Below are 27500 nucleotides of genomic sequence, written 5' to 3' on the forward strand. Positions count from 1 at the left end.
GTGTTAAATTTTTAGTGACAAAAGGTTGTTGTTCAATACACACTGGAAACATTTGAATCTAGAAAAGAACAAAGAGGAGGACTACATCACATATGCTGGTAGAGTTAACAGAGAATGTAAAAAGTTCAAACTGGATGAATTAACACGAGATATGTTCAGGTGCCAGATATTTACTCAAGGACTAACTGAAAAAATGACGCAGAAGTAAGAACAAGAATTCTCGCTAAGCTGGAACTAAACCAAGCTGTAACCTTGTAAAAGGAGTCAGAAAAGTGGCGCATTGGAAGCGTGCTGGGCCCATAACCCAGAGGTCCGTAGATCGAAACTACGCTCTGCTAAGCATATTTCTTTTATAGGTGCAGGAGTGGCTGTGTGATAAGTAGCTTGCTTACCAACCACATGGTTCCGGGTTCAGTCCCACTGCGTGGCACCTTGGGCAAGTGTCATCTACTATAGCCGTGGGCCGACCAAAGCCTTGTGAGTGGACTTGGTAGACGGAAGCTGAAAGAAGTCTGTGGCTGTGTGGTAAGTAGCTTGCTTACCAACCACATGGTTCCGGGTTCTGTCCCACTGCGTAGCACCTTGGGCAAGTATCTTCTACTATAGCCTCGGGCCGACCAAAGCCTTGTGAGTGAATTTGGTAGACGGAAACTGAAAGAAGCCCGTTGTATATATATATATATATATATATATATATATATATATGTATGTATGTATGTATGTATGTATGTATGTGTATTTGTCCACCCACCATTGCTTGACAACCGATGCTGGTGTGCTTACGTCCCCGTAACTTAGCGGTTTGGCAAAAAGAGACTGATAGAATAAGTACTAGGCTTATAAAGAATAAGTCCTGGGGACGATTTTCTCGACTAAAGGCGGTGCTCCGGCATGGCCGCAGTCAAATGATTGAAACAAGTAAAAGAGTAAAGAGTAAGAGTGTGAAAGAATAATAAAATTAAGACATGACTCAGAGAAAATTGAAGATAAAGATTTCTCCCAAGTGAAACAAGTGCAAAACAGGCAGAATAGAAAGTAAATGTAAGACTGTAAAACCAAGATGACAAAATGTTGCAACAAAGAAGAAAGTATAAACAAGATGTTGCATAAAGAAAATGGTAATGTGACAAAGAAGAAAGTCATAAATATGAAAGTTAAAAATAGAAGAGTAAAAATGCTGTTAGATACTGGAAGTGATATTGTGAATGAAGAAACTTGGAAGTATATCGGTAAGCCAAAATTAAGTAAATCTTCAAAAATAGCATTCGGTGTTACAGGTAAAGGATTGCATTTTGTAGGTGAATTTGTGTGTTATGGGACATTTCGTGACTAAATGAAAACAGCAAAAGTAAATGTGTTTAAAAATTCAGTTAATCTATTCAGTACAAAGTGGAAGGAACTGTTCAACTTGATGGATACGTCTATGAGTGTTTTGTGTGGGAATATAGTCAGTCCAGTCAAAAGTTCGAATGCAAGTGAGGGATTGAAACAAAAAATAAAGCATTTATTTCCAGAGGGTTTCTTGGATGAACTGGGCGGCTGCATGAAAATGAAGGCTAAAATTGTAGTAAAAGAAAGTGCAACACCTGTATTTAATCTATTGCCCCGTTTGGAGATCTGCTAAAAACAGTCTCACTGCCGGTTGTTCGTTGTATTTAAAGTGAATTGCTTATCTACATTGCATTTGAAGAAGTGTGTTTTAGAATATTAAGTAGTTATAAGTTTGTTATTGTTAGCTCTGGCTAATTCTAGAGGACATTTTATGTCATAAATCCCAATTTTTGGACTACAAAAATAATGACTGTTTTGAAAACGTTTTTTTATTTCTTTTGTATTTCCCATCTTTATCATTCATTGATATTTCATACACATTCACATTTGACACTATAGTTTCAAAAACAAAAAAAAAAGGTTTATTATTGAAGAGAAAAAGATAAATATGCGTTTTTTCAGCGATCCCCATTTGGGACTTTTTGAAAAATGTATCGTAATTTCCAAAATAATTCACATTTGAAGAAAATTTAAATACTATATATTATTTTAACTCCTAAGACATCTGACAAAGCCACAAAATATGAATTTAAAAAATTGGCAGTTAATGGGTTAAACCAAAATGGAATGTACCATTCGCAGCAGTAGAACAAATAAATAGGGGACTTGAAAGACTTTAAAGCTTAGGAATAATCGAGATGATGGAACCACTCAGATTAGGCAGCAACTATGGTCTACGTAAAAAAAAAAAAAATATGTTAAGAGTTTGTGCAGATTTTTCAATGGGGGTGAATGATTGCTTAATCTCACATAACTACTTATTGCCGACTCCTGCGGAAGTGTTTGCACAACTGAATGGTGGGAAATTCTTCTCCCCAAAAAATATCTCTTGGAGGAATATTTACAAATCCAAGTAAAAGAAGAATGCTCACACTTATTAACCTTTAATACAAACCAAGCGACTTCCCTTCGGTGTAAATGTGGCTCCTTTCATATTTCAGCAAGTAATGAATACAATGCTGGTGACTATTATTTTGCTATGGCCAATTTAGACGATATTCTAATAATAAGCGAATCACACAAACATGTAGAGAATGTAAAGAAGGCATGTGCAAAGTTAAAAGAATATTGTTTTAAGTTATGTGAAGAAAATGTGATTTCTTTTTGAAAACAATTAAATACTTGGGCTAGATAATAGATAAAAATGGACGGAAACCGGATTCATCCAAAGCAACTGCAATAAAAATATATACCCACACCAAATAATGTGACTATGCTACAAATATTTTGGGGTTTAGTAAATTACTATCAAATTTATATTCCCAATATGCACAGTATAAGGGCCCCGCTAAATGATTTGTTATAGAAAAATGCAAAATAGTGCTGGACTGATGAGTGCCAGAAGGCATTTGACAAATTAAAAGATATTTTAACATCAAACTTATCGTTAACACATTTTGATTCAAAGTTGGATATTATACTGGCTAGAGATACCAGTTGTTATGATGTACAAATATGACGTTGGGAGTTAAAAGGCTAGAGCCCATGCGTCATGATCTTTATTACCAGCTGAAAGGAACAAATAGGTAAGGAAGCATTGGCAATCATATTTGGTGTGAAAACATTCTATAGATGTACTCATGGAAGAAGTTTCTGTCAACAAATGGACCATCGCCCTCTACTGCCAGTATATGGTTCTAAAAAAGGAATACAAAACACACACAGTGAATAGACTACAGCAATTGGGTACTACATTATTGAATTATGATTATGATTACAAAATAGAATTTTTACCCTCAAAGAAACTAGGGCACACAGATGGTTTGTCCAGACTGATACTGAAACACTGCAAGCCTTTCAAAAATACAGTAATTGCAGCATTAAGATCAGAAGGAAAAATAAAAATGTAACGTGAAATGTGCTACACGAATTACTGGTAACCCTTGAAGACAAAACGAAATGCAGAAAAGGACAAATTCATAACAGAAATAGAAAGAATACTGTGGAACAGGATTGGTGTGAAACGAAACCAAGATGTGAACCTGTACTCAATTTGTGATGGCGTACTGATGTAAACACAGAGAGTAGTAATACCTAAAACTTTGCAAAAGAAAATGTTGAGGGAATTTCATGTTGGACATCCTGGTGTTTCGAGGATGAAATCATTAATGCGTAACTATGTGTACTGGACAAAAATGGATAGAGAAATCAAAACTTTAGTGAAAGGCTGCAGAGGATGTGCTCTAGTGGCAAAATTACCAATGATAAAAAGTGAACCTTGGCCAAAAGTAGATGTTCCATGGTTGAGGCTACACATCAATTTCGCTGGTCCCTTAAACATACTGATACTACTTAGTAGTAGTAGATAGTTTCTCTAAGTGGCCAAAAATTTGTAAGTGCAAAAAACCAACCTCCTCAACCGAGAAAATTTCCTACATGAGCTGTTTGTGAGATTTGGTGTCCCACATGCAATAGCGTGTGACAATGGAATGCAATTTGTGTCTTTTCAGTTTAAAAAGTTTTGTAAAACGTTCGCTGTAGAACATGTAACTATGGCGTCCATACCATCCCAGATCTAATGGACAAGCAGAACACTTTGTCGATATGTTCAAGAGAGCCCTAATAAGGCTGAATAAGGAAGTCACGGATGAGGTAGCTCTACTACAATTCTTAAGAGTACACCTTGTGACATCAAATCCAAGTACTACAGCAGGTATGTCACCAGCAGAGCTGATGTTTGCAAGGAAAATAAAATCAGTCATTGACAAATTGTTACTTGATAAGAAAATGAAAATTGCAATGGATAAAACAGCAAGATATTTCAAAATTGGTGAAAATGCATTTGTGAGGGCATATAAGAATGGAGAATAAAGTTGGGAAGATAGCATGATTACCAAACACATAGGGAAAATGTTATACATGGTAAAAGGAAGAAAATGGGTATATATGCGACACATGAATCAACTAAAAAAAGATTCGTTGAGAGCAGGCCCAAGAGAATGGAAGAACCAATGGAATGGTTATATGATACATTTCAAGTACCAATGCCACTACAAATAATTGAACTCAGACGCACAAGCAAAAGAAAATGTACGGAGTTCCTGGAAGTGGATGCCAAACAAAAAAATATTAAATTTTAACTATATGAAAAAGGGGAGGTGGGATAATGTAAAAATTATTGCTAATAAAAGAAATAAAATGACACTCCCTAAGAAAAAGTTAAAACGGGAAATGTTATTGGGATAATAGTAATAATGGAACACCCCTTCACGTGACGAGTGGTATGTGTTTGTCGCTACAAATACGGTGACGTCGAGCAGTCGTCAGTTGGTCATAGATAGATAGTCATCTCTTACTTGTCTAACTAACTATACTGCTATACCGGAGTGGACATCATTTGACAGAAGATTACAACAAGACATGAACATATATATTCACACATACACACAAACTTATGCACACTGTTACACAATTACGATCAAAGACAATCATCTTCAAGCATATTCATATTTACACACTCATATTCACGCACAATTACATTCCTACCACTTACATTCACACCATACATTAACACGGAAATGTATTCACACTTATGTTTACATACAAACGCTAACATTTAAGCATATTCACATTTATACATGCATTCGCACACATATGTGGAAAGAGACAGTAACACAGTTACAGACAGGCAACAAGAAAGAAAACACATTAAATATTGAGAAATATATCATTAGTCAAAGAGTATCAAGACTGATCCAACTTACAAGTTCTTTAAATTGTGAATATTTTGGGATATTCCTACGCCAATACTTGTGATATCATTATTACTGAGGTCTCTGTAAAATAAGTAAGTTGATAAATTGTACAGAAGAGATATATTAAAATATTAAATATTCATGGGTAAGCAATTAGATGAAAGAAAACAAACAGTTAATGATAATCATGATGATGATGATGATGATGGCGTTGGGAATGATTGTGCTGCTGATGATGATGATGTCGATGATGGGGAACTAAAATGAACAAGAACAGGAATACAGAAAGAAGAAAAACATTATTTACATTTGACGGATATTTGTCCTCATCTTGTTTGTTGTTAACACAACGTTTCGGCTGATATACCCTCCAGCCTTCGTCAGGTGTCTTGGGGAAATTTTGAACTTGGGTTCTCATTCCTAACGATGTTATTATTATTATATTATTATTATTATTACTATTATTAATCAGGTCGCTGCCGTGAATCGAACTCGGAATCTTGGGGTTAGTAGCCCGCGCTCTTAACCACTACGTCATATGCTCGTGGGCAATTATGGAGTGAATTTTAGGGCTTATAAATCTATTATTTTTCTATCCTTCCTCAATACCGGTTCCCATATGCTATTCATATCTGCACTCAGTCTGCTTAGGAGGTTGTTGTGTCCTAGCATATGTGCTGCCTCTTTTAGTTTTCGTATTTTCCAGTGTTGTTCCCTGTCTATTATTTTAACGTCATCCCACAGGGGGAGGTGGTCTCCATTTTGCCATACACGATCAGCTATACCCGATTTATCAATATCTCCTCATGTCACAGCTTTGCGATGTTCTTCTACCCTTATTTTGAGGGGGCGACATGTTTCGCCTTTGTAGAACCTACCACAGCTGCATGGGATGGAGTACACACAGTTTTTGGTCATATTCTCTTCTGTTGGTGGTTTTACCCGAAGGAGATATTTGCGAAGTGTTGTATTGCTCTTGAATACTGCCCTGATGTCATATGGGCCGCATATCTTTTGTATCTTTTCGGAGAGGCCTTTCAAATAGGATAGACAGACTGTAGACAGTTTATTGGTTTCATCCTCTCTTTTCTTCATAATTGGAGTAGATAGTATGTTCTTGGGGTAGTTGTTTCTTAATAGATTGTTACTGAGCTTGATCATTTCTTCGTGGTGGGTATCACGATCGCTACTTATATTCTTTGCTCGATGTTTTAGGCACTGAGCAATTCCTCTCTTTACATTGTATGGATGGTGGGAATTGAAGTTAAGGTATCATCCAGTGAAGGTTGGCTTGCGATATACGGATGTCCTGAATCTATACTCGGTTGACTTTCTGTGTAGAAACTACCTACTTCAGTATAGACACTGATATATATCGACAAGAAGATGGTTTAGCTATGGGTTCGCCATTATCACCGATAATAGCCAATATATACATGGAATACTTCGAGAATTTGGCTTTAGGATCAACACCACTAAAACCAACCCTATGGCTGCGATAGTTGATGACACCTTTATTCTCTGGCGCCCACCAGCAAGATGTCCAAATGCTGTTAGATCATGTGAACCCAATAAATACATCCATACAGTTCATCATGGAAAAGGAACAGAACAATCAGCTGGCATTCCTGGACGTATTAATAACACGCACCGAGTATGGATTCAGGACATCCGTATATCGCAAGCCAACCTTCACTGGACGATACCTTAACTTCAATTCCCACCATCCATACAATGTAAAGAGAGGAATTGCTCAGTGCCTAAAACATCGAGCAAAGAATATAAGTAGCGATCGTGATACCCACCATGAAGAAATGATCAAGCTCAGTAACAATCTATTAAGAAACAACTACCCCAAGAACATACTATCTACTCCAATTATGAAGAAAAGAGAGGATGAAACCAATAAACTATCTACAGTCTGTCTACCCTATGTGAAAGGCCTCTCCGAAAAGATACAAAAGATATGCGGACCATATGACATCAGGGCAGTATTCAAGAGCAATACAACACTTCGCAAATATCTCCTTCGGGTAAAACCACCAACAGAAGAGAATATGACCAAAAACTGTGTGTACTCCATCCCATGCAGCTGTGGTAGGTTCTACAAAGGCGAAACATGTCGCCCCCTCAAAATAAGGGTAGAAGAACATCGCAAAGCTGCTGTGACATGAGGAGATATTGATAAATCGGGTATAGCTGATCGTGTATGGCAAAATGGAGACCACCTCCCCCTGTGGGATGACGTTAAAATAATAGACAGGGAACAACACTGGAAAATACGAAAACTAAAAGAGGCAGCACATATGCTAGGACACAACAACCTCCTAAGCAGACTGAGTGCAGATATGAATAGCATATGGGAACCGGTATTGAGGAAGGATAGAAAAATAATAGATTTATAAGCCCTAAAATTTACTCCATAATTGCCCACGGGCATATGGCGTAGTGGTTAAGAGCAGCGACCTGATTAATAATAGTAATAATAATAATAATAATATAATAATAGTAACATCGTTAGGAATGAGAACCCAGGTTCAAAATTTCTCCAAGACACCTGACGAAGGCTGGAGGGTATATCAGCCGAAACGTTGTGTTAACAACAAACAAGATGAGGACAAATATCCGTCAAATGTAAATAATGCAAATAATGTAAATAATTCCTCATCTCTTAAATATAGAACTGAAGAAAAACATGACAAAGAAAAATAAATATGAAGAATGAGAAAAAAAGAAAAATTAGACGATAAAACAGAAGAAGAAGAAGAAGAAGAAGAAGAAGAAGAAGAAGAAGAAGAGGACATGAAAAGAGTAAGAACATAAAGTTGGGAAGGAGGAGGACAAAAGAATAACAATAAGAAAAAAGAAAAGGAAAATTAGAAGGCAAGTCTATAACTATAGATAATGTAGTTAGACATATACAGAAAGACATAGTGATATATATGCATATACAAATATAAACTGTATAAACTAGATAACACACTGACGTACTCACATACACACATTAAAAACACACACATTCTCACATAAAAATATAGAGACAGTTAGAAAAGGCGATAGAAACAATAAAAGGAATGGAAAAACATTAACTCTTTAGAAATAGGTCAAAGAAAGATAAACAAGACTGATCTAACTCACAAATACTCTAATTTGGTAAGAATTTGGAAGGATCCTTCGTCAATATTTTCGATATTGTTATATTTCAGATCTCTGTAACATATAAATGAATTGATAACTAATGGTATAGAACAAATTTGCGGTGGTAAAATATTAAATATTATGGCTAAGCAATTACATGAAATAGAGAAGTAGCAGAAGCCACTACTGCTCGTGTTGATGGTAATGATGACGACAATAACAATGATGATGGTTTTGATGTTGATGATGATAATGATGAAGAGGATGAGGAGGAGGAGGAGGAGGAAGAAGAGGAGGGCGATTATGATGAAGATATTTAAGATGATGATTATAGTGGTGGAGATGATGAAGATAATGATGAACGATTATATCAATGTATATGATGATTCAGATGATAATAATGATAATAAAGAAGGTAATGGAGACGAAAAGAGTACTAATGTTGATGATGGTGATGATTATATTAATGGTGATGGCAATGTTAACGATGAAGGTGATGGAGATAATAACGGCACAGGCGGTGATTATGAGGATGTTCATGATGTGGTGGTGGTTATCATGATGGTGATGATGATGGTGCTGCTGCTACTGATGATGATGATGATGATGATGATGATGATGATGATGGTGATGATGATGATGATGATGATAGCTGCATGAGGAATAAAATAGGAAGAACAACAAGCAGAAGAAAGAGAAGCGAAACAAGAAAGTGAAAGGAAACAGAGAAGCAAAAGAAACAGTAAAAGTAGAAGATAAATAACAAGTATATGAAGAGGAGGTATAATTAATTTAAGATGAAGAATACGAAGGCTACAACGACAACAAAGAAGAAGAAGAAGAAGAAGGAGGAGGAGGAGGAGGAGGAGGAGAAGAAGAAGAAGAAGAAGAAGAAGAAGAAGAAGAAGAAGAAGAAGAAGAAGAAGAAGAAGAAGTGGAGGAATAAATAGATCAAGTAAAAATATATGAAGTTGAAGAGAAAAACAAATATAACTGAAGAAAAAGTGCACAAAGAAGAATTAGGTTGACATGCAAAGCCCTAAACGTCGACTTTTTGTGACCACCATCAGGAAACTACCTCAAATTCTCACATATTATTTATAAATAAAATAAAAGTTATCCCTCAAACTCAACAAGCATAAGAGTTGCACATTTTATAGAAAATTGAGAAAATGTGGGAAAAATAAGTAACTTTCCAGAATAATCATAAACCAACCACCATGGTCGTTTAATTTGCATTTTGGAAGATGATTCCTATGTCGGCCAATCATATGCCTCGTTGCATTCACCGCTCACAGCACAAGATGGAGGTGTGCATGTCATCTTCGTTGTCTTCTGATGCGGATGATTCTAAGGGGAAATCTTCGGCATTTTGTTGCATGCATGTGATTAAGACTCACGGAAGAGTTCTCCCATTTCCAGAGAAAAGTTTCAATAAGTTCAAGGAGTGTGCTACATTGTGGAAAGAATTCAAAAATTGTCCGGAAAGTGTCATTGCGGATAAAGCAGAACGGCTTGCTGAATTCAACGATGTGTGCAAAACAAACATGGAACTGGAAGGCATATGCATATAGCATATGCATATAGCATATGCATATAGCATATGCATATAGCATATGCATATAGCATATGCATATAGCATATGCATATAGCATATGCATATAGCATATGCATATAGCATATGCCTATAGTACCGAGATCGGCAATAGAAAGTGGGTCAACCAAATTCAGTCGTACAATTGGTCAGTACTAATCCTTGATAATGTTTTATTTATTCCGAGATTTCTTTTAAGACTTAGAGCTCTACCTATTTAGCTAAAGATGAAAATGAGCGGAAATAATACAAATACTATACTGTCACTAGGTCTATGTAGATCCAAGACAGGATCAGGGCCTGGCTGGCATGACATGGCTAAACTGGGTTTTTTTCTGATTTCTCACAATAGTCTAGACCTCTAGATGCATCTACATTATTCTACAAGTTATATATTAGTTGCTCACTCCAAGTGTAATTTTAGACCTTCTTTAGCAAATTAAGTTCACCAAAATGAGTGAGCCATCAAGATAATGTAATTTGAAATGTACAGTAGCTAAGTTTCTAGATCTACTAAAATGATTCATTAGTCATGGCATGGTTGAGGTGGCCTCAAGGTGAACAAAGTTAAAGCTAGACTCTGACATCATTCTTGACTGATTACCTATCAAGTATCCTTCATGTCATAATGAGGGGGAGGGGCATGTGGGCAAAATCTTAAATACTGAAAGGCCACATAGGCCCAGCCCTATGGCTATGTACATGTTATAGTCTTGTACGTATATGATATATGTCTTGAACGTACATGTTATTTCAAAGTTTAAGTGATCTTTTTGCATTTCATTGGTGTATATATGTAGTAAAATTTTCAATTTTTCATGCATACAGGTTTCCAGCTGATGGTGGTAGTAGCACAGTTACTGTTAAATAATTAATTTCTTTCTTTCTTCTGCTTAGAAAATGACAGGGTAGGGCAGGGTACCATGTAGACTGCTACCGGCATTTCTGTAGCATGACTATCATCAGGCGAGCACAAGACAAGGTAAAGAAAGCACAGATTTCAACAGGTTTGTTATGTGTAAGCCATCTTTGTATATTATACAGATGCTGCCATTTAATTTGGTGACTTTTAATAGTTTTGATACATTAAATCTTGCCATATTTTTATGATATTTTTTTTAATGATGGTAATACGAACATTGCAGCTTGGACAGCTATGACAGTTGTTTAACAAAGTAATTGTAACTAGTGTTCATGTAGTGCAGTTTGTGCTAGTTAACAATGGGGGAAGAATTCTTTGGATACTGATTAAGGAGAATAACAAGATTGGAGCGGTCCTCAATTAGGATACAATCATTCCAGAATCAATTACACTATTCAAGGTATTTGCTGGGAAATGTCAAATGTTTCTCACTTGTCATACAATTGCTATCAGAAATCACTGTCACAATAGAATTTAACATGTAGCTTTGTGTCACCTCAATTTCTATCATGGTTATACATTAATTCAAAACTGATAAACAGATGTGCATGCTTGTTTCTCTTCAAGCAAGCAAAGTCAAAACAAATCCTTCAAGCCTTGATGTACACTCTGGTGCATATATACATTGGTATTTGTGAGGATTTTTGACAGGTGCCAATCATGTCACTGTCCTTTAAAGGGTATAACTTATATAGTATACATTAAATAACATTCTGTGATTCTGCTTTATATTGAGGCAAAGATTTGTACTTTTTTCTATCTTTGCAGAACTTGAAGATTTAGCAGCTAAAAACTTGCAGGAGGCATCAGTGTCACAAGAGGAGACAGAGCCAAAGTGTCTTCTATGGTCAGATATCAGCAGCACTTCCTGTCCAGACAGACCGCATGTCCTACCCATTGAATGCATAATTTGTAAGACCACTAAGTATGTAAGAGAAAGCTATTCTAGAAAAAGAAAAAATGAAAGGCTTATCAGATGTGAAACATAGGGGTGCAACTTCTAAAGACAGCTGAAATCTGTAATGAGCATTTGCTCCTTGATATCAGAGGGAAAGATCTTGTAGCACTTGGAGCTAGGTATCATCATTCATGTAGAGTTGTGAGACCCAAGAAGAGGATGATGAAGGTTGGAAGCAGTATGAGGCTGCATTTGTTACATTCTGCAAAAGTATAATAGAAAGGAGGATAATACAGGGGCAGGAAATCCTTTACCTGACTAAGCTCTTGAAGCTTTTCATTAAGAAAGTGAAAGATGTAGAAGAATTTGAAGCAGCCAGCTACAAAAGCTCCAACCTTAAGGGGAGACTGGAGCAGTCCTATCCAGCCCTGTGTTTCATCAGACCATCCCAGAAGTATGAAAGCGAAATTGTATTCATAGAAAACGTTGGTGTGGAGGATGTCATTCAATCAGCTGTAACTGAAATCTCCAGTGAGAAGAATCCTAGTCAAAGTGATGCGAATGTACATGCTACAAACGAAGTTCATACAGAAGAGCATACTTTAAGAACTTTATATGCTGCAGCACAAATCATTAAGTATTGCCTGAATGATGTAAACATGAAGACAACATGGCCTACAACATCTGATGACCTTATTCCTTCAGAGCTTTTCAATTTTCTTGCCTGAATGTTACAGGCCAATGAAGATCTTAAAGAGAAAGTCACAATTTCTGCTGATGAAGAACGGAAAGTTCTGTCCATAGCACAGGACATTGTGTACCTGAAAACTAAAGGTAGATGTGTTTTACCAAAGCATAATATACTGGGAATGTCTGTGAAGCGTCTAACAGGGTCAGCAAAACTAATTGGCATCTTGAATGGGCTTGGCCACAGTGCGTCAACATCCATTGTACTTGCACATGATACTTCTCTTGCTAAGCATCAGCTTACCTTGGGTAATCGGATACTTCCTCCTGGAGTTCAGCACATCTTCACCACTCTCATTTACAACGATAATGACTTTGGCAAGGATACTGTCTGCAAGAAGGGTACCACACATAATACCAATGGCATCATTATTCAGTACCTCACTAGCCAAGCAGAGCATAAGCCTCCCAAGATCGCTATTCCAAAGGAAAATAGCATTTGAAATTCCTCCAGTGGAGCTCAAAACGTACTATGGACGTACTATGGACGTACTATGGATGCAAGAAGATTGTACCTCAACAATTCAGCAAATTCAGCCTTAAGTGTAACGAACACCAAGATGCACAAATAAGTGCACGGGATATTGATGTTGCATGCAGCCTGCTGAAGACAGTGGAGATTGATGAGAAATTACTCCCAGGATGGACAGGAATGAATGTAATACTGAGTAAACCTATTCCAAAGCAGTCTACAGTCCACTACTTGCCAATCATCGATACCAGTCCTACAGAATTCGACACTGTGAACACAATCCTTGCAAATGCCATGTCAACAGCTGATACACTCCAGCAAGAAACAGTTGTAGTTTTGACCAGACCATTTATTCAAAAGCTCAGCAGATACAATGGGTTAATGAACTTTATTGAAAGAGGATTGTCATTCACTTGGGTGCATTTCACACCATCCTATCTATGTTTGCATGTCTTGGGAAACGGTTTGAAGATGCAGGTTTTGAGAACATCATGATAGAGTCAAACATCATAGTACAAGGTTCAATTAACAGTGTTCTCAGTGGACACCACTACAATCACAGCATAAGTGCATTGTGGAAGCAATGGGCTCCCTCCCAGATGTGGACTACACATTGACATATGAAACCCTTGCTAAGCTTCATGCTGATTTTCCCTCTTCCTCTTTCAGTTTGTAAAGGGAAAAGAATTTCAGGCTGTGGCACATCTTCCTGTCATTCTTTTGTGGAACAACATTCAGCCAAAGAGCCAACGTATACTCTGATCAAGCTACACTGAGATGGTTGATGTCATCCTCTTATTTCTATGCGCTACAAGGCAAGGAGACTCGAAATTACACCTTTCTTGTATTCTCAGTTTCCTACCTTGGGTCTTCGCCAATTATGCCAGATATCTTCTAGTTTATTGGCATGAGATGAGTCAACTACCTGACAGTCATCCACACATTCATTTAAGGGAAGTTTGCTGTCCACCGCCAGACAGACCACAGATTCTGCGGAGTTGCTTGTGATCAGACAATAGAGCAGACATGCAACAGGGACACGAAAACAAAAGGTGGCATGATTGGATTGACAAGGAACAAAGGTGCAGTTGCCCATTGGATTTTTCCCAACATGAGTGAAGTGCTACCAGCAAACATTGTGATGAGAGAGCTGGAAGATGGCAAATCCACACAAAAAAAGATCTTAATGTGGCCAACATGGAAAAATATGAAGAGGATATCTGTAGAGTTGTTGAATCAGTAGAGGCCATGATCAATCCCTTCCCAGAAAATACCGACAGATTCGTGCACATTGCATCAGGAATGATAACTTCCTCCAACTCTGTGATGACTATATTTCTGCATATGCAAATGGAGATAATGCTTCCGAGGCATTTTGTGAAGAACATTTACAAGGAGATGGAGACTTGTTCAAGGTCCTCAAAAAGCACAGCTTCAATGACCAAAGTAAAAGGGAAAGAAATTACAATAAAAGATGATCACAATTTGTTTCAGCATTTGGCTGTTATTGCTGGAGTAAGGAAACTTCATCTCCAAAACATGATGATGTATAATCATAGCCCTTTCCCACTCACCTTTGCCACAGTTGATGGTTCTTTGACCAAGACTACAAAAGCAACTCTTCTTCATTCTATTGAGTTCAGTGTAGAGCCTACTCCAGTTGTGGAAAGTATTCCATTGGGTAGTGTGTAGATTGTAGATGGAATGGCAATGCTCCAATAACCCAAAAGGTTGTGCCAGGTCCATTCAGTGAACTTTCAGAATATGTAGTCAAACAGCTTATTCACTGTGCACACACTGTCCACAGCAATACTGTTCACTTTGCGGGAGACACCTACCGAACAGTGAGCATTAAGGCAGCAAAGCGAGGAAGACGAACTGCAAGTGGAAGCCAACTCACTAAGATCTATGGTCCAGAGCAAAAAGTGCCCAGTCAATGGAAAAAGATTTTGTCATGCAGTCAAAACAAAGGAGCCTTAATTCAGCCATTCATCAAAATGTGGCAAGAATACCCAATCTTGCTTTGTGATGTCAAAGTTGTCATTGCTCATGATGAAGAGTGTCATTTGCTGCAGAATGGAGATGGTAAAGTCAAGATACAAGTTGTGAAGGAACTTGAAATGCAACCATGAAGAAACGGACACCAGGCTGTTCTCGCATTGTCAATATGCTGCTGCATCTCTCTCTTCGGCTTCGAGCAGTACACCAGCAATCATTATAAAGAGTCCAGACACTTATGTCTTCGTTATTGGCAGAGCAAAGGCTCATCAAATTCAGGGCCAGCTATTCTTTCACACTGGTAGAGGCAACAACAAGCGTACACTTAATCTAACAGCTATACAAAATCATCTCAGAGACAGTCTTGCAGATGTCCTTATCAGCCTTCATTGTTTTACACGCTATAACTCAACAAGCTGTTTCTTTGGCCGGTCTAAGAAGAAAACTTTGAAGCTCATGACTGAATTTGTTGATTTTCAAGCAGCCTTTCAACAATTTGGTGAAACATTCTCTGTAGAAGATGGTCTGGTACACACAGTAGAGAAATTTGTTTGTAGACTGTATGATCAAGATTGTTCGAGTGTCAATACAGCGCCGTATAACAAGTTCTTGATGAGCACTAAAGCAGAGATGCACATGCCTCCCACACATGATACCATGGTGAAATACCTGATGAGAACAAACTACCAAGCAGGAGTACATACAGATGTTTTGAACAGTTTCCCAGTATCCCCAGCCCACACAACCATGGATGGAAGGTAACAGAGGTATTGTGGGGTGATCTTCCACCTGCATCAAGTGCTCTGCTTGAACTTACTTATTGAAGTTGCAAGATGAATAGCTGTGAGGAACCCAAAGGTGAAGGAAAGGTTCAGTGCTCGTGTCAACAGCACAAAGTAATCTGCACAGATCTGTGTAGATGCATTCATTGCCAAATTTTAGCTCAAACAGGAAATGAAGTAGAAGGTGATGAAGATGATACAGACAAGGAGGAAGAAGACTAGAGGTGTGAGAGCTCACCTCAAATGAGAATGTTGACTTGGATTATCTGTAAATTTCAATTTTACTTGTTTGCATATTCATGCATCAAATTAAACTGTAATTTATTACAAGCATAGTTTGTCACTTCTCCAGTGAGTTACAGAAGTGGTACTGGATTCCCATATTTAAACCAACAATATTATTTTACAGACATTTACCTCTATGGTAAAGTTTTCATCCTGCATTAACTGAAAATGTATATGATGTTAGACACAGCTTTGAAATGATGGTCAGATGTAGGTATGAAGTGCATTTATCATGCTGTACATGGTCAATGCAACATGGTCATATAACAAACTGCTTGGGCTCTTTGAATTTATTTGGTTCAGTTTATGCAATCATTAATACGCTACCAACATAAAGTGTTATTAATGAAGACAAGCTGAAAATGGATATCAGTAACGGTTTTATGTCACATATCTCAAATGTCCAACTTACTTATAGTAAAGTTGACTGGTATCAATATTACATGTGTGGATATTTCTAATCATTCCTCAAAATTTTCTGTTTGGAATGAAGAGATGTGGAGTGAGAGAGAGTGAGGGTGTCTGTGTGTGCATGTATGCATGTGTGTGTGTGTGTGTGTGTGTGTGTGTGTGTGTGTGTGTGTGTGTGTGTGTGTGTGTGTGTGTGTGTGTGTGTGTGTGCAAGAAATCAAGAGAGAGAGAGAGCTTGAGAAATAGAAGTACGGGCATGAGAGAAGAGGCTGAGGGCAGAAGGATAAAGTGTAAGACAGGGATGAGGGAAACAAGAAAAAATGATGAGTTTATTTGGTCTTGTTAATATTACAAATATCATTGTTCTTATTATCATTATCATTATTATTTTTAAAGATTGCTACATGTATTTCTTAACACTTGACATGCTTCGGAGGTCAGACAAAATTTATCTTTCAAGACCCCCACCCTCATTCTCATTTAATTTAAATGTTTTACAAACGTGTCTCAGTAAGTGAAAATATTTCAATTAAAAACCAAGAAAAAGACTCTCTAATAGTATGTAAATTTAAGTTCACAATCCTATTTATTCTGAAATCAGATTTGATGCAACATTCTGTACGTCATAATCTTTCCTTCACAATAAAAAAGCAGTCTAATACACACGCCATTGGCCTCGTTTCCAATTTTGGAATCAAGAGGGTGACAGACATAATTATGAAATATTAATCATCATCATCATCATCATCATCGTTTAACGTCCGCTTTCCATGCTAGCATGGGTTGGACGATTTGACTGAGGACTGGCGAACTGGATAGCTGCACCAGGCTCCAATCTGATCTGGCAGAGTTTCTACAGCTGTATGCCCTTCCTAACGCCAACCACTCTGAGAGTGTAGTGGATGCTTTTACGTGCCACCAGCACGAAGACCGGTCTCGCGGTACTGGCAACGGCCACGCTCAAAAAGGTGTTTTTACATGACACCTGCACTGAAGCCAGTCCAGTGGCATTGGCAACAACCTCGCTCGAATGTTTTCTAACGTGCCACTGGCACAAGTGCCAGTAAGGCGACGCTGGTGACGATCACGCTCAAATGGTGCTATTTACGTGCCACTGGCACGGAAGCCAGACAGCTGATCTGGCAATGACCACTTCAGGACGGTGCTGTTAGTGCTCCACTGGCGCAGGTACCAGTCAACGAATTTGGTTCAATTACGATTTCGATTTCACTTGCCCTTCGATCTTCGCAAGCAGAGTTTAGTGTCCAATGAAGTAAAGATACGAATAAGTGAGCTGGTTACACTTCTGGCAGAGGCCACAGATTATGGTCTCACTTGGCTTGTCGGGCTGTCTTACGCACAGCATATTTCCAAAGTTCCCGGTCACTAGTCATTGCCTCGGTGAGGCCTAATGTACAAAGGTCTTGCTTCACCACCTCATCTCAGATCTTCCTGGGTGTACCTCTTCCACAGGTTCCCTCAATCACTAGGGTGTTCCACTTTTTCACACAGCTATCCTCATCCATTCTTGCCACATGACCATACCAGCGCAATTGTCTCTTTTGCACACCACAACTGATGCTTCTTAGGTCCAACTTTTCTCTCAAGGTACTTACACTCTGTCGAGTATGCACACTGACATCACACATCCATCGGAGCATACTGACTTAAGTTTCTTGCGAGCTTAATCATGTCCTCAGCAGTCACGGCCCATGTTTCATTGCCATGTAGCATGGCTGTTCGTATACATGCGTCATACAGTCTGCCTTTTACTCTGAGTGAGAGGCCCTTTGTCACTAGCAGAGGTAAGAGCTCTGTGAACTTGCCCAGGCAATTCTTATTATAGCAGCTACACTTTCAGCGCACACTCTCCCGCTACTAACTTGGTCACCTAGTTGTTGGCACTCCGTCGCTTATGACGTCGAGGGTTCCAGTTGATCCAATCAACGGAACAGCCTGCTCGTGAAATTAACGTGCAAGTGGCTGAGCACTCCACAGACACGTGTACCCTTAACGTAGTTCTCGGGGGAGATTCAGCGTGACACAGTGTGACAAGGCTGGCCCTTTGAAATACAGGTACAACAGAAACAGTATGAAAGTGTGAGAGAAAGTTGTGCTGGAAGAGTACAGCAGGGTTCGCCACCATCCCCTGCCGGAGCCTCACAACGCCCGGTCTGGGAATAAACACTCACAACGCCCAGACTGGGAATCGAAACCGCGATCCTATGACCGCGAGTCCGCTGCCCTAACCACTGGGCCATTGCGCCTCCACTTGGTCACCTAGATAACGGAAGCTATCAACTACTTCTAGTTTTTCTCCCTGGAATGTGGCAAAGGTTGCTTTCTGCACATTTTCAGTGTTTATTGTTCCTGAGCATCTGCCACATACAAAAACTATCTTCCTAGTTAGCCTTCCTTTGATATTGCTGCACCTCTTATGTGTCCATAGCTTACACTGGGTACATCTTATGGAGTTTCTAACTACGCCTTTTCTACAGATCGAGCAGGGCCATCTACCTGAAGGGGTTTGTGTTTTGTCTACCTTCCTACTTATTAGGACTTTGGTTTTAGTTAGGTTGGTTCTTAGGCCCTTCGATTCTGGTCCTTGCTTCCACACATGAAACTTCTCCTCTAGTTCTGGTAGTGACTCAGCAATTAGGGCAAGGTTATCAGCATAGACGAGCTCCCAAGGGCATCCTGTTTTGAATTCCTGTGTTATTGCCTGGAGGACTATGATAAATAGGAAGGGGCTGAGGACTGAACCTTGGTAGACCCCTACCTTTATCCGGAATTCTTCACTGTGCTCGTTGCCAACCCTCACCTTACTGACAGCGTACCTGTACATGGCTTGCACAGCTCTCACTTACCATTCATCTATCCCTAGTTTTCTCATTGACCACCAGATAAGGGATCGGGAGACCCTGTCAAAGCCAGGTACAGAGGTTTATCTTTGGCTAGGTATATCTCCTGCAGCTATCTTACTAGAAATATAGCACCAGTGGTGCTTTTCCCTGGCATGAACCTAAACTGCATCTAATCTAAACTGACTCTCTCCCTAATTAGTTGGGCTATGACCCTCTCCGTGACTTTATTACCTGATCCAACAACTTGATACCTCTGTAATTATTTGTATCTAAAGCGTCACTTTTACCTTTGTAGCAGCTGACTACGGTGCTGCTACACCAGTCACCGGGTATGACTCTTTCGTGTATCACCTGGTTAACTATACGGGTGACTAGGCTATAGCCGACACAGCCAGATATTTTGAGTATCTCTGCAGTAATTCCTGATGGGCCAGGGGCTTACCCTGTCTTCATACTCTTAATTGCTTTATCTACCATGGTACTGTCAACTCGGATAGCTGGTCCTTCTGTTGGGTCGACATTCGGCAGACTCTTTTTCTCCCATTCATTCTCTTTATTGAGCAACCTTTCATAGTGCAAGTGAACCATCATCCATGCGTACACATTTCTCTCCTACGACATCACGATTCTCTCTCACACACTGTCTTGCAACACGAAATACCTCAAGTCTTTGGTCCTCACGGCGCAGAACATCAGCAATTTTTTTTCTTATCTGCATCCCCTCTGGCTAAATAAACCTGTCTCCTAGCTTCTCTTCTGGCAGTCTGATACAATTCCCTGCTACCACCGTTCTTCCAAGTCTGTTTCTTTTCTCTAATAGCCCTGTCAACAATATTGTTCCACCACCACGTTATTTTGGGTCAAGGGGACTTTGCACCATCCACAGATCTGGTCAGTGACTCTCAGCAGGTTTTCCCGTAGAAACCTCCAGTTGTCTTCTACATTGTGTGAAGCTATATCCCCTTCTATTTCGTCAAAGGCTTCGAGTAATAAGTCTCTAAATCTCTGTCCATTCGCGGGATCTTTAAGCTTCCAGACTTTTCTCGTCCATGCTGGTCGTCTTCTGGGCAACCACTTAGCCTTAATCCTGAAGTCACTAACTACTAGTCTATGTTTTGGGGTATATTCTTCGCCTGGGAAGGTTTTGGCATTTATAAGCAGCCATTTTCCCCCCTTTTCTGGCGAGGATGTAGTCAATGTGGCTAGTGTGTCTGCCAGAACGGTAGGTGACAAGGTGACTGGCAGGTTTCCTGAAGTTAGTATTGCAAACCATAAGGTCATTTGCATCGCAGAACTCCAGCAGCCTGGTTCCCTTCTCATTGCGGGAACAAAAACTATAGCCTCCATGTATGCCATGGAAGCCCCCTGTATGTTGTCCAACATGTCCATTGAAGTCACTAGCCACAAAGAGAAGGTCCCTGTCATTCGTCAACGAGGTAGTCTGCAAGAGGGTGTCATAAAATCGGTCTTTCTGTCCATCGGGTAGCCCCGGTTGAGGGACATAGGCCAAAATAATGGTTGCTAACCCATGATGTAGCACTAATCTAATATTAAGTATTCTATCGCATACTCTGACTACCTCGATTACTTTATCCACCCATTTCTCCGCAAGAAGTATACCCACGCCCCGACCCAGTCTGTGTTCCTTGCCCAATGTGCACTTTTCATGCTTGACAAGTTTGTGTGGTTGTTAGTCATATTTTTCTCTACCGTTGTGCAAAATTTCATGTAGCTTCCACGTGTTGGTCACAAAAATAAAAACCTATAGCAATTTTAGATGTCTGCATCCCAGCCTAAATAAGGAAAGGAAAAGGAAAGTATAAGAAGAAAAAGTAAAATGGCTGCATTAGTATTTTTTATAGTAATTGCTGTGGAAGGATCCTGGCCACCCCATGTGACTGAAAGTGGACTAACGCATTTCAATAACGTAAACAAACTGTGTGAACTCTCAGTAGTTGACAGAAGAATGCTCCATGAGAAATATTGTAATTACATAGTGCCAAAGGGACTGGTTGAAGTCTGTTTTAAAGAAACCTTGGATATTCTATCTAAAATTTTCAGTGAATGACACTCTTTACTTAATGCACGCTGGCATGAATATTACGAAAAAAGAGGACGAAGATTTTATTACATATGCTGGACTCGTGAATAGGAAATGTGAGAGATTTAAAATTAATGAATTAATACCAGACATGTTGAAATGTTTAATTTTTGCGCAAGGTTTTACGGCAAAGAAAAACGAGCAGATTCGTAACTGATATCTGACTAAATTAGAGCAAAATCAGAAGCTAACACTACATGAAATACCTGATCAATGCCAGAGAATAATAAACATAAGGCACAAAACGAAAAAGATTGAAGTAAGAAACTGCTCACATATACAACCAGTGAGACTAAAAGTAAGCAATGAAAAGCAGAAAATTAGCCCATGTTTTGGATGTGGAGAATTACACTACAGATTCAACTGTCCTTATAAAAAGCGATTATTTAAGATACTATAACTATCAATTACCTAGCCCAGAGGAAATCGTCTCGAAATTAAATGGTGGAAAATAGTTCTCGAAATTAGATATTTCTGGTGCCTACTTACAGATACAAGTGGAAGACGAATGTACCAAACTACTACCAATTAATACCCATAAAGGTCTATACACATTTAACCAGCTTTCGTTTGGCATAAAAGTTTCTTCAGCTATATACCAACAAGTGATGGATATGATGCTTGCAGAGTGTGACTTTGCGATGGCCTGGATGATATAGTAATTAAAAGTGAATTCTATGGTCTGCATGTCAAGCATGTAAAAGGTGTTTTTGAAAAAAATAAGATATTACGGTTTCACATTGAGTGAAGAGAAATGTGAATTTTTCTTACCTAAAAATTCACAATATATACACTAATAGAACAAAAGATTCAATCACAAGCCCCATAACAAAACATTCTGATGCAATATAGTACAAGTAGAGTTTGTACTTCCCAAGCAATAACAAAACAAAAATGCTTAACCCACCACTGCAAGGCTGTGAACACTGTGAATACTAGTGCAGTACAGCCCATTTAAATGAAGGTACACAGACCCCCCTCCAAGCTTGATGAAGCAAATCTTTCTAGAGTAGTGACAAAAATCACTCCTTACCAGTAAGTTAAAATGGGATTCTTCACGCAAAATGAAGACTAGAAATAGATTATACCGCATCGTCCATCACGAGGGTCACTAAGGGACGTATCCCCCAGGAAGGAACCAACCAGAGGTCGAAATGTTGAAAATTGGAACAAACTCACGTACATACAAGTCATTAGTATTTACATACCAGTTCCAGGAAATCGTTTACTATGTAAATTGGTATATCTAATAACTACATACTGCTAGATATAGTGGCTATTTAAACATTAATGGATTAGATGGGTGCTGATGAAGGGGCAAAACCCGTGAAATATGGCATATATGCCCATTACTCATTTTGCATCTTTGATCTCATTGTTTGTTTATGAAATGTAGTAACAGAAGTCAGTGCTGGTAATAACTTCTATTGATATCTGTAGAGATAACCTTAACAATGTTTGCCATAGGATGTCTCAGTGACAACAGGATCAAAGAAGTAGTAAAAGAGAACAAGTATGACGAATTGAAGTAGGAAATATGCAGTAGTAATTGGCGTGCTTGAAGTATCAGCGCTCAACTATCAACATGGCTCAAGAAGATTGGGACAAATGTAAAGATAGAACACCTACAGAAATCATCATTGATGGAACTGCAAGAATTCTCTGCAGAGTTCTTGAAGCATGATCGGTAAACTAGTGTTACCTTAGTCTGCTGGCTGTAGGCAGCTGAAACTTTCCATCATACCCAGCAAAATAAGCAAAGAGTTTTCAACAAAATAATAAATTGTATAAAGATTGACGTAACTCTTCACGAAGGTAAATAGGCAATAAGAAGAGCTCGATGTCATTGTAACAGATTGTTTAAACGATATTTCGACAGTTTGTCTGTCTTTTTCAAGTTCAAAATGAACGAGGAGATTCTGTTTTCCCACTTTGACAGAATTACATCAGTCTTCAACTTTGCAACTGGCAAAAGGAAAAGAAAAAAAAAAAAGAAAAAAGCATATTTAGTCGAACAGTTTTGTATAAATGTGAGAAATTCACCTGTCATTTTATTCCTTCCTTCAGGAAGTGATGTCAGCAACTCACAAACATATCTCTCTTCATGCATTTTGAAGACTGAAAGTGTAATAGATTCAGAATATTTTCTGAGAATGAGCACTCTCAGGTGTTCTTCAAAATTGCAGACGCTTGATGTAAAATGTTCAGCAAGTTCTACAGAACTACTGCCATTGAGTCTCACGTCATGCCTGTGCCCATTGAATCTTTGGTTTAATTGTTGTACAGCCAACATAAATTAAGTCGGGTTTGGTGCATTCTGCTGTGTACACCAAATAGGAATCTTTACCCTCCCACCTTCTGTATAACTCATAACATTTCTGTTATGATTCCTGATAGAACTGATTTGACTTGTTGTTGCACAATGAATGGGGTTTACCTCTCTTGCAGCTGCTTTTCAAGGCATGGCATTCAGAAACTCCAATGTTAGTTTTCTTGGAGTCAGAAGTAGAGGTTAATATTTCTCTTATATTCTTATTCCATCTAAAGGCTACAATAGGCAGCTGAAGGAATATTTGTTTGAAGCGAGGCGACTTTTTTGCAATATGCTGGTAACTATAATATATAACACTCTTCAAATGCCAGCGAAATTTCTGAGCCAGTTAACCACCAAAGGAATTGCATCACATATTTCACTTTCTTTTCTAAAATTATACGTTGAAGTTTTACTTTCTTTGCTAATTTTAGCTATGTCATTTAGCTATTCCTTTTATTATGGTTTACTGTAACCGCATTTGACACAACGTGTGCAAAAGCATTTGCAATATTCCAGTAATCCCCTGTTATCAGTACAAATCCTAAAAACTTTGGATTTCAGATTTGACCGAATTAAAAAATGTAGATGGTCAGAGCAGTGGTGGAGGTAAATGTGAGATGACATAGGCAAAATCCTGAAGATAGTGAATATGAGGTAGAGGGTGTAGAGGAAGAGAAATATGAATAATGTAGTCCTAAATGTATAAATAGAAATGAGACTTGCGGTTTTTGTCAATCACCATTGATCAAGATCTGAGGCACAGTAAATGATTTGCAGGCAGAATTACGTACACAAGCTGATAGATTCGTATATAATCACACATACACACAAACATACATATGCACTTCAAAGAAATCATACAGACACTATCACATTGTCATACACATCCACATAAACATTCGTACACATTTACACACGTGGAGGAAAAGTTAGAGAGATAAAGAAAAAGAAGAAATGAAGATTGGAAGACATTAAATATTTTAAAATATAACAGCAGCGAAAGAGTATCAACAAGATTGATCCAACTTACAATTTTATTAAACTAGGAAGATTTTGGAAGGTTCGCTCTCCAATACGTGAGATTTCATTATTCTCCAGGTATCTAACATAAAAATGAGTCAATAGAAAATCTTGTATAGAACAGATCCATGATAATAGATAAATTATTAAGGTTAAATATTTAAATGAACGAAGCAAAGAAGTAGTAGAAGATGAAGGCTAGAAGTACAAGAAGGGAAAGAGGAAGAATGAGAAGCAGAAGTATAAGGGAAAAGTAAAAGGAGAAGAATAAAGGAAAATATATAACAGAAAAGAAAGGGAGTGAAGAAGCAAGGGGGAAATAAGTTAATGAATAAGAACAAAAACATAAAAAGAAGAATTTTATGTTGATAATAGAGATGGTAAAGAAATGAAGTCATAAAAGCTGTAGAGGCAAAGAAGAAGCGGAATACGAAGGGGAAAAGAAAGAAGCAGAATTCGAAGAAAGAATAGACAAAAAGGAAAAGATGGAGTTGGAGGAAGAGAAAATGAAGAAACAGAAGAGAAGAGAAAAAGAAGTGAAGAACAAGAAGGGTGTGGAGAAATAGAATGAAAACAAGAAAGCAGTGACAAAGGAGAAAGGGGACAGAAATACAAATATTTATTCCATTAGGTGTGAGGGTCATGGTTTGCAATTAGTATTGACCTAGCATTAAAAAACTTACTGAAATAATTATTGTATACACATGCTGATATATTCGAATATATTCATACATACATACAAACATATATATGAATATTCTCACGCATAATTATACACATGCAAAGATCCACAGACAATGACATGGAGACACTCACTTTCATACAACCTCACATTCGCTTACACTAACATTCATGCACTTACATGTAAGTTCATTCACACTTACCTTCACAAACATGAAGAAGTATAGAAAAGAGTTGGAAACAAATGGGGAGAAAAAGAAGGATGGGAAGAAATTATTTAGAAATATCACGTCAACAAAAGAGTATCAACAAAACTGATCCAACTTACAAATTCTCTAAATAGGTAAGATTTTGGAAGGTTCCATTTTCAATAGTCTTGATTTTATTATAGCCCAGATATCTATAACATAAGGAAGTTGATAAGCAATATAGAACATATTTGCGATAAAATATTATGGCTAAACAATTAGATAAAAGAAAAGAAGTAGAAGATAATGATGATGATGATTGTGAGGGTAATGACGATGATGTTGATGTTGAGAAAGATGACAATGGCAGGTTGAGGGCTATGATAATGAATGATGGTGATCACAGTGATGATGATGATCATCATCATCATCACCATGACAACAATGAAGAGACAATGATGAGGATGATGAAGGTAATAATGATGACGGTGGTGGTGGTGATAATGATGATGGTAATTGGGATGCTGGTGATGATTTTCACAGTGATGTTGACAATAATAAATTTCACTATGATGAGGAGGATAAATGTTGAAAAGATTGTAATAATGATGATGGTGGGGGTCTGCAGATAATGACAGTACTGATGAAGATGATGTTATATAAGGAGAAGATGATGTTATATAAGGAGAAGATGAAAATAATGTTATATGAGAAGATGAAGATGATGCTATAAGAAGAAGAAAAAAAGAAGAGTAATAAAATCAGCAAGAAAATAAAGATGAAAAACAAAAAAGAAGAGAAGTTGAAAATGAAGCAGAATAGAAAGAAGAGGAGAATGGAAGAAAGATAAGGAAATGGAGAAAAGGAAATGGAATATTGGGAAAAAAGAAATAGAAGATGAACGCAAGAATAATATATAAATATAATGTAATCACGTATACACACAAGAACACCAACAAACATGCATATACACCCACACGAAAGACATAAAATGACACACACAGCAGCACAGTAACATTCATACGCATTCAATTACATTCACACACAAATATGGAGAAAATGTTGTTGAGAAGTTAAAGGATGGGATAACATTAAATAGTTAGGAATATAACGTCAATGGAAATGTGTCAATGAGAGGTCGAACTTACATATATTTTACATTGGGAAAATTTTGGAAGGTTCTTTCTTCAATATCCGAGATTTCATTAAAACCCAGATATCTATAACATAAAAATGAGTTGATAAGAAATTGTACAGAATAGAAGTGAAAAAATATTAATATCATAGCTAAAGAATTAGATAAAGGAAGAGAAGAAACAGTAGTTGTGGGTGATGATGTTAATGGTTATCAAAAAGAAGAATAGAAGAAAGAGAAGAAAGAAAAGAAGAAGAACAACAACAGCAATAACAACAACTAACAAAGAGTTGAATAAGAAATACAATGAGAAGAGGAAAAAGAAGAAAAGGAAGCAAATAGAAGTAGAAAAATGAACATGAATGAAATGAAAGGTAGCCCTAAATAGAACTAAAACACAATTATCTGCAGACAGAATTGTACATGCAAATTCAAACACACATAAATTCACACACAAACACACGACACATATTTATGCATAAACAGAAACTTATAAACACTATCACATACTTATACGCACCCACACATGCATTCACAAACGTGTTTTTATTCACAACATTCACACACACACTCCCACATACATTCTCAGTCATACTCTCACACACATATCGAGAAAAAGTGAGAGTGACAAACTGAAAAGAAATGACGAGAAGACATTCAAAATTTAGAAATATATCATCAATGAAAGAGTATCAAGAAGACTG

The 27500-nt window shown here is 37.9% G+C and overlaps 1 protein-coding gene and 1 pseudogene across 7 annotated transcripts in view; one reads left to right on the forward strand and one right to left on the reverse strand.

The window, feature by feature from the left end:
• Nucleotides 1–27500, reverse strand: part of LOC106881065 (uncharacterized) — a 368052-nt gene that overhangs the window by 174766 nt on the left and 165786 nt on the right. For all 7 annotated transcript variants that reach the window (XM_089342524.1, XM_089342528.1, XM_089342523.1 and 4 more), the window contains 5 exons: nucleotides 26810–26881; nucleotides 25802–25873; nucleotides 24803–24874; nucleotides 8385–8456; nucleotides 5256–5327 (listed from right to left, as the gene is read on the reverse strand). In XM_089342524.1, the coding sequence (XP_089198650.1) occupies nucleotides 5256–5327; nucleotides 8385–8456; nucleotides 24803–24874; nucleotides 25802–25873; nucleotides 26810–26881 (360 nt within the window). The remainder of the gene's footprint in view (nucleotides 1–5255; nucleotides 5328–8384; nucleotides 8457–24802; nucleotides 24875–25801; nucleotides 25874–26809; nucleotides 26882–27500) is intronic.
• On the forward strand, nucleotides 9632–14308 carry LOC149130970 (uncharacterized; annotated as a pseudogene).

The sequence above is a fragment of the Octopus bimaculoides genome, chromosome 26 (assembly GCF_046866305.1).
Source record: "Octopus bimaculoides isolate indiv1 chromosome 26, ASM4686630v1, whole genome shotgun sequence".
NCBI classification, from domain to species: domain Eukaryota; kingdom Metazoa; phylum Mollusca; class Cephalopoda; order Octopoda; family Octopodidae; genus Octopus; species Octopus bimaculoides.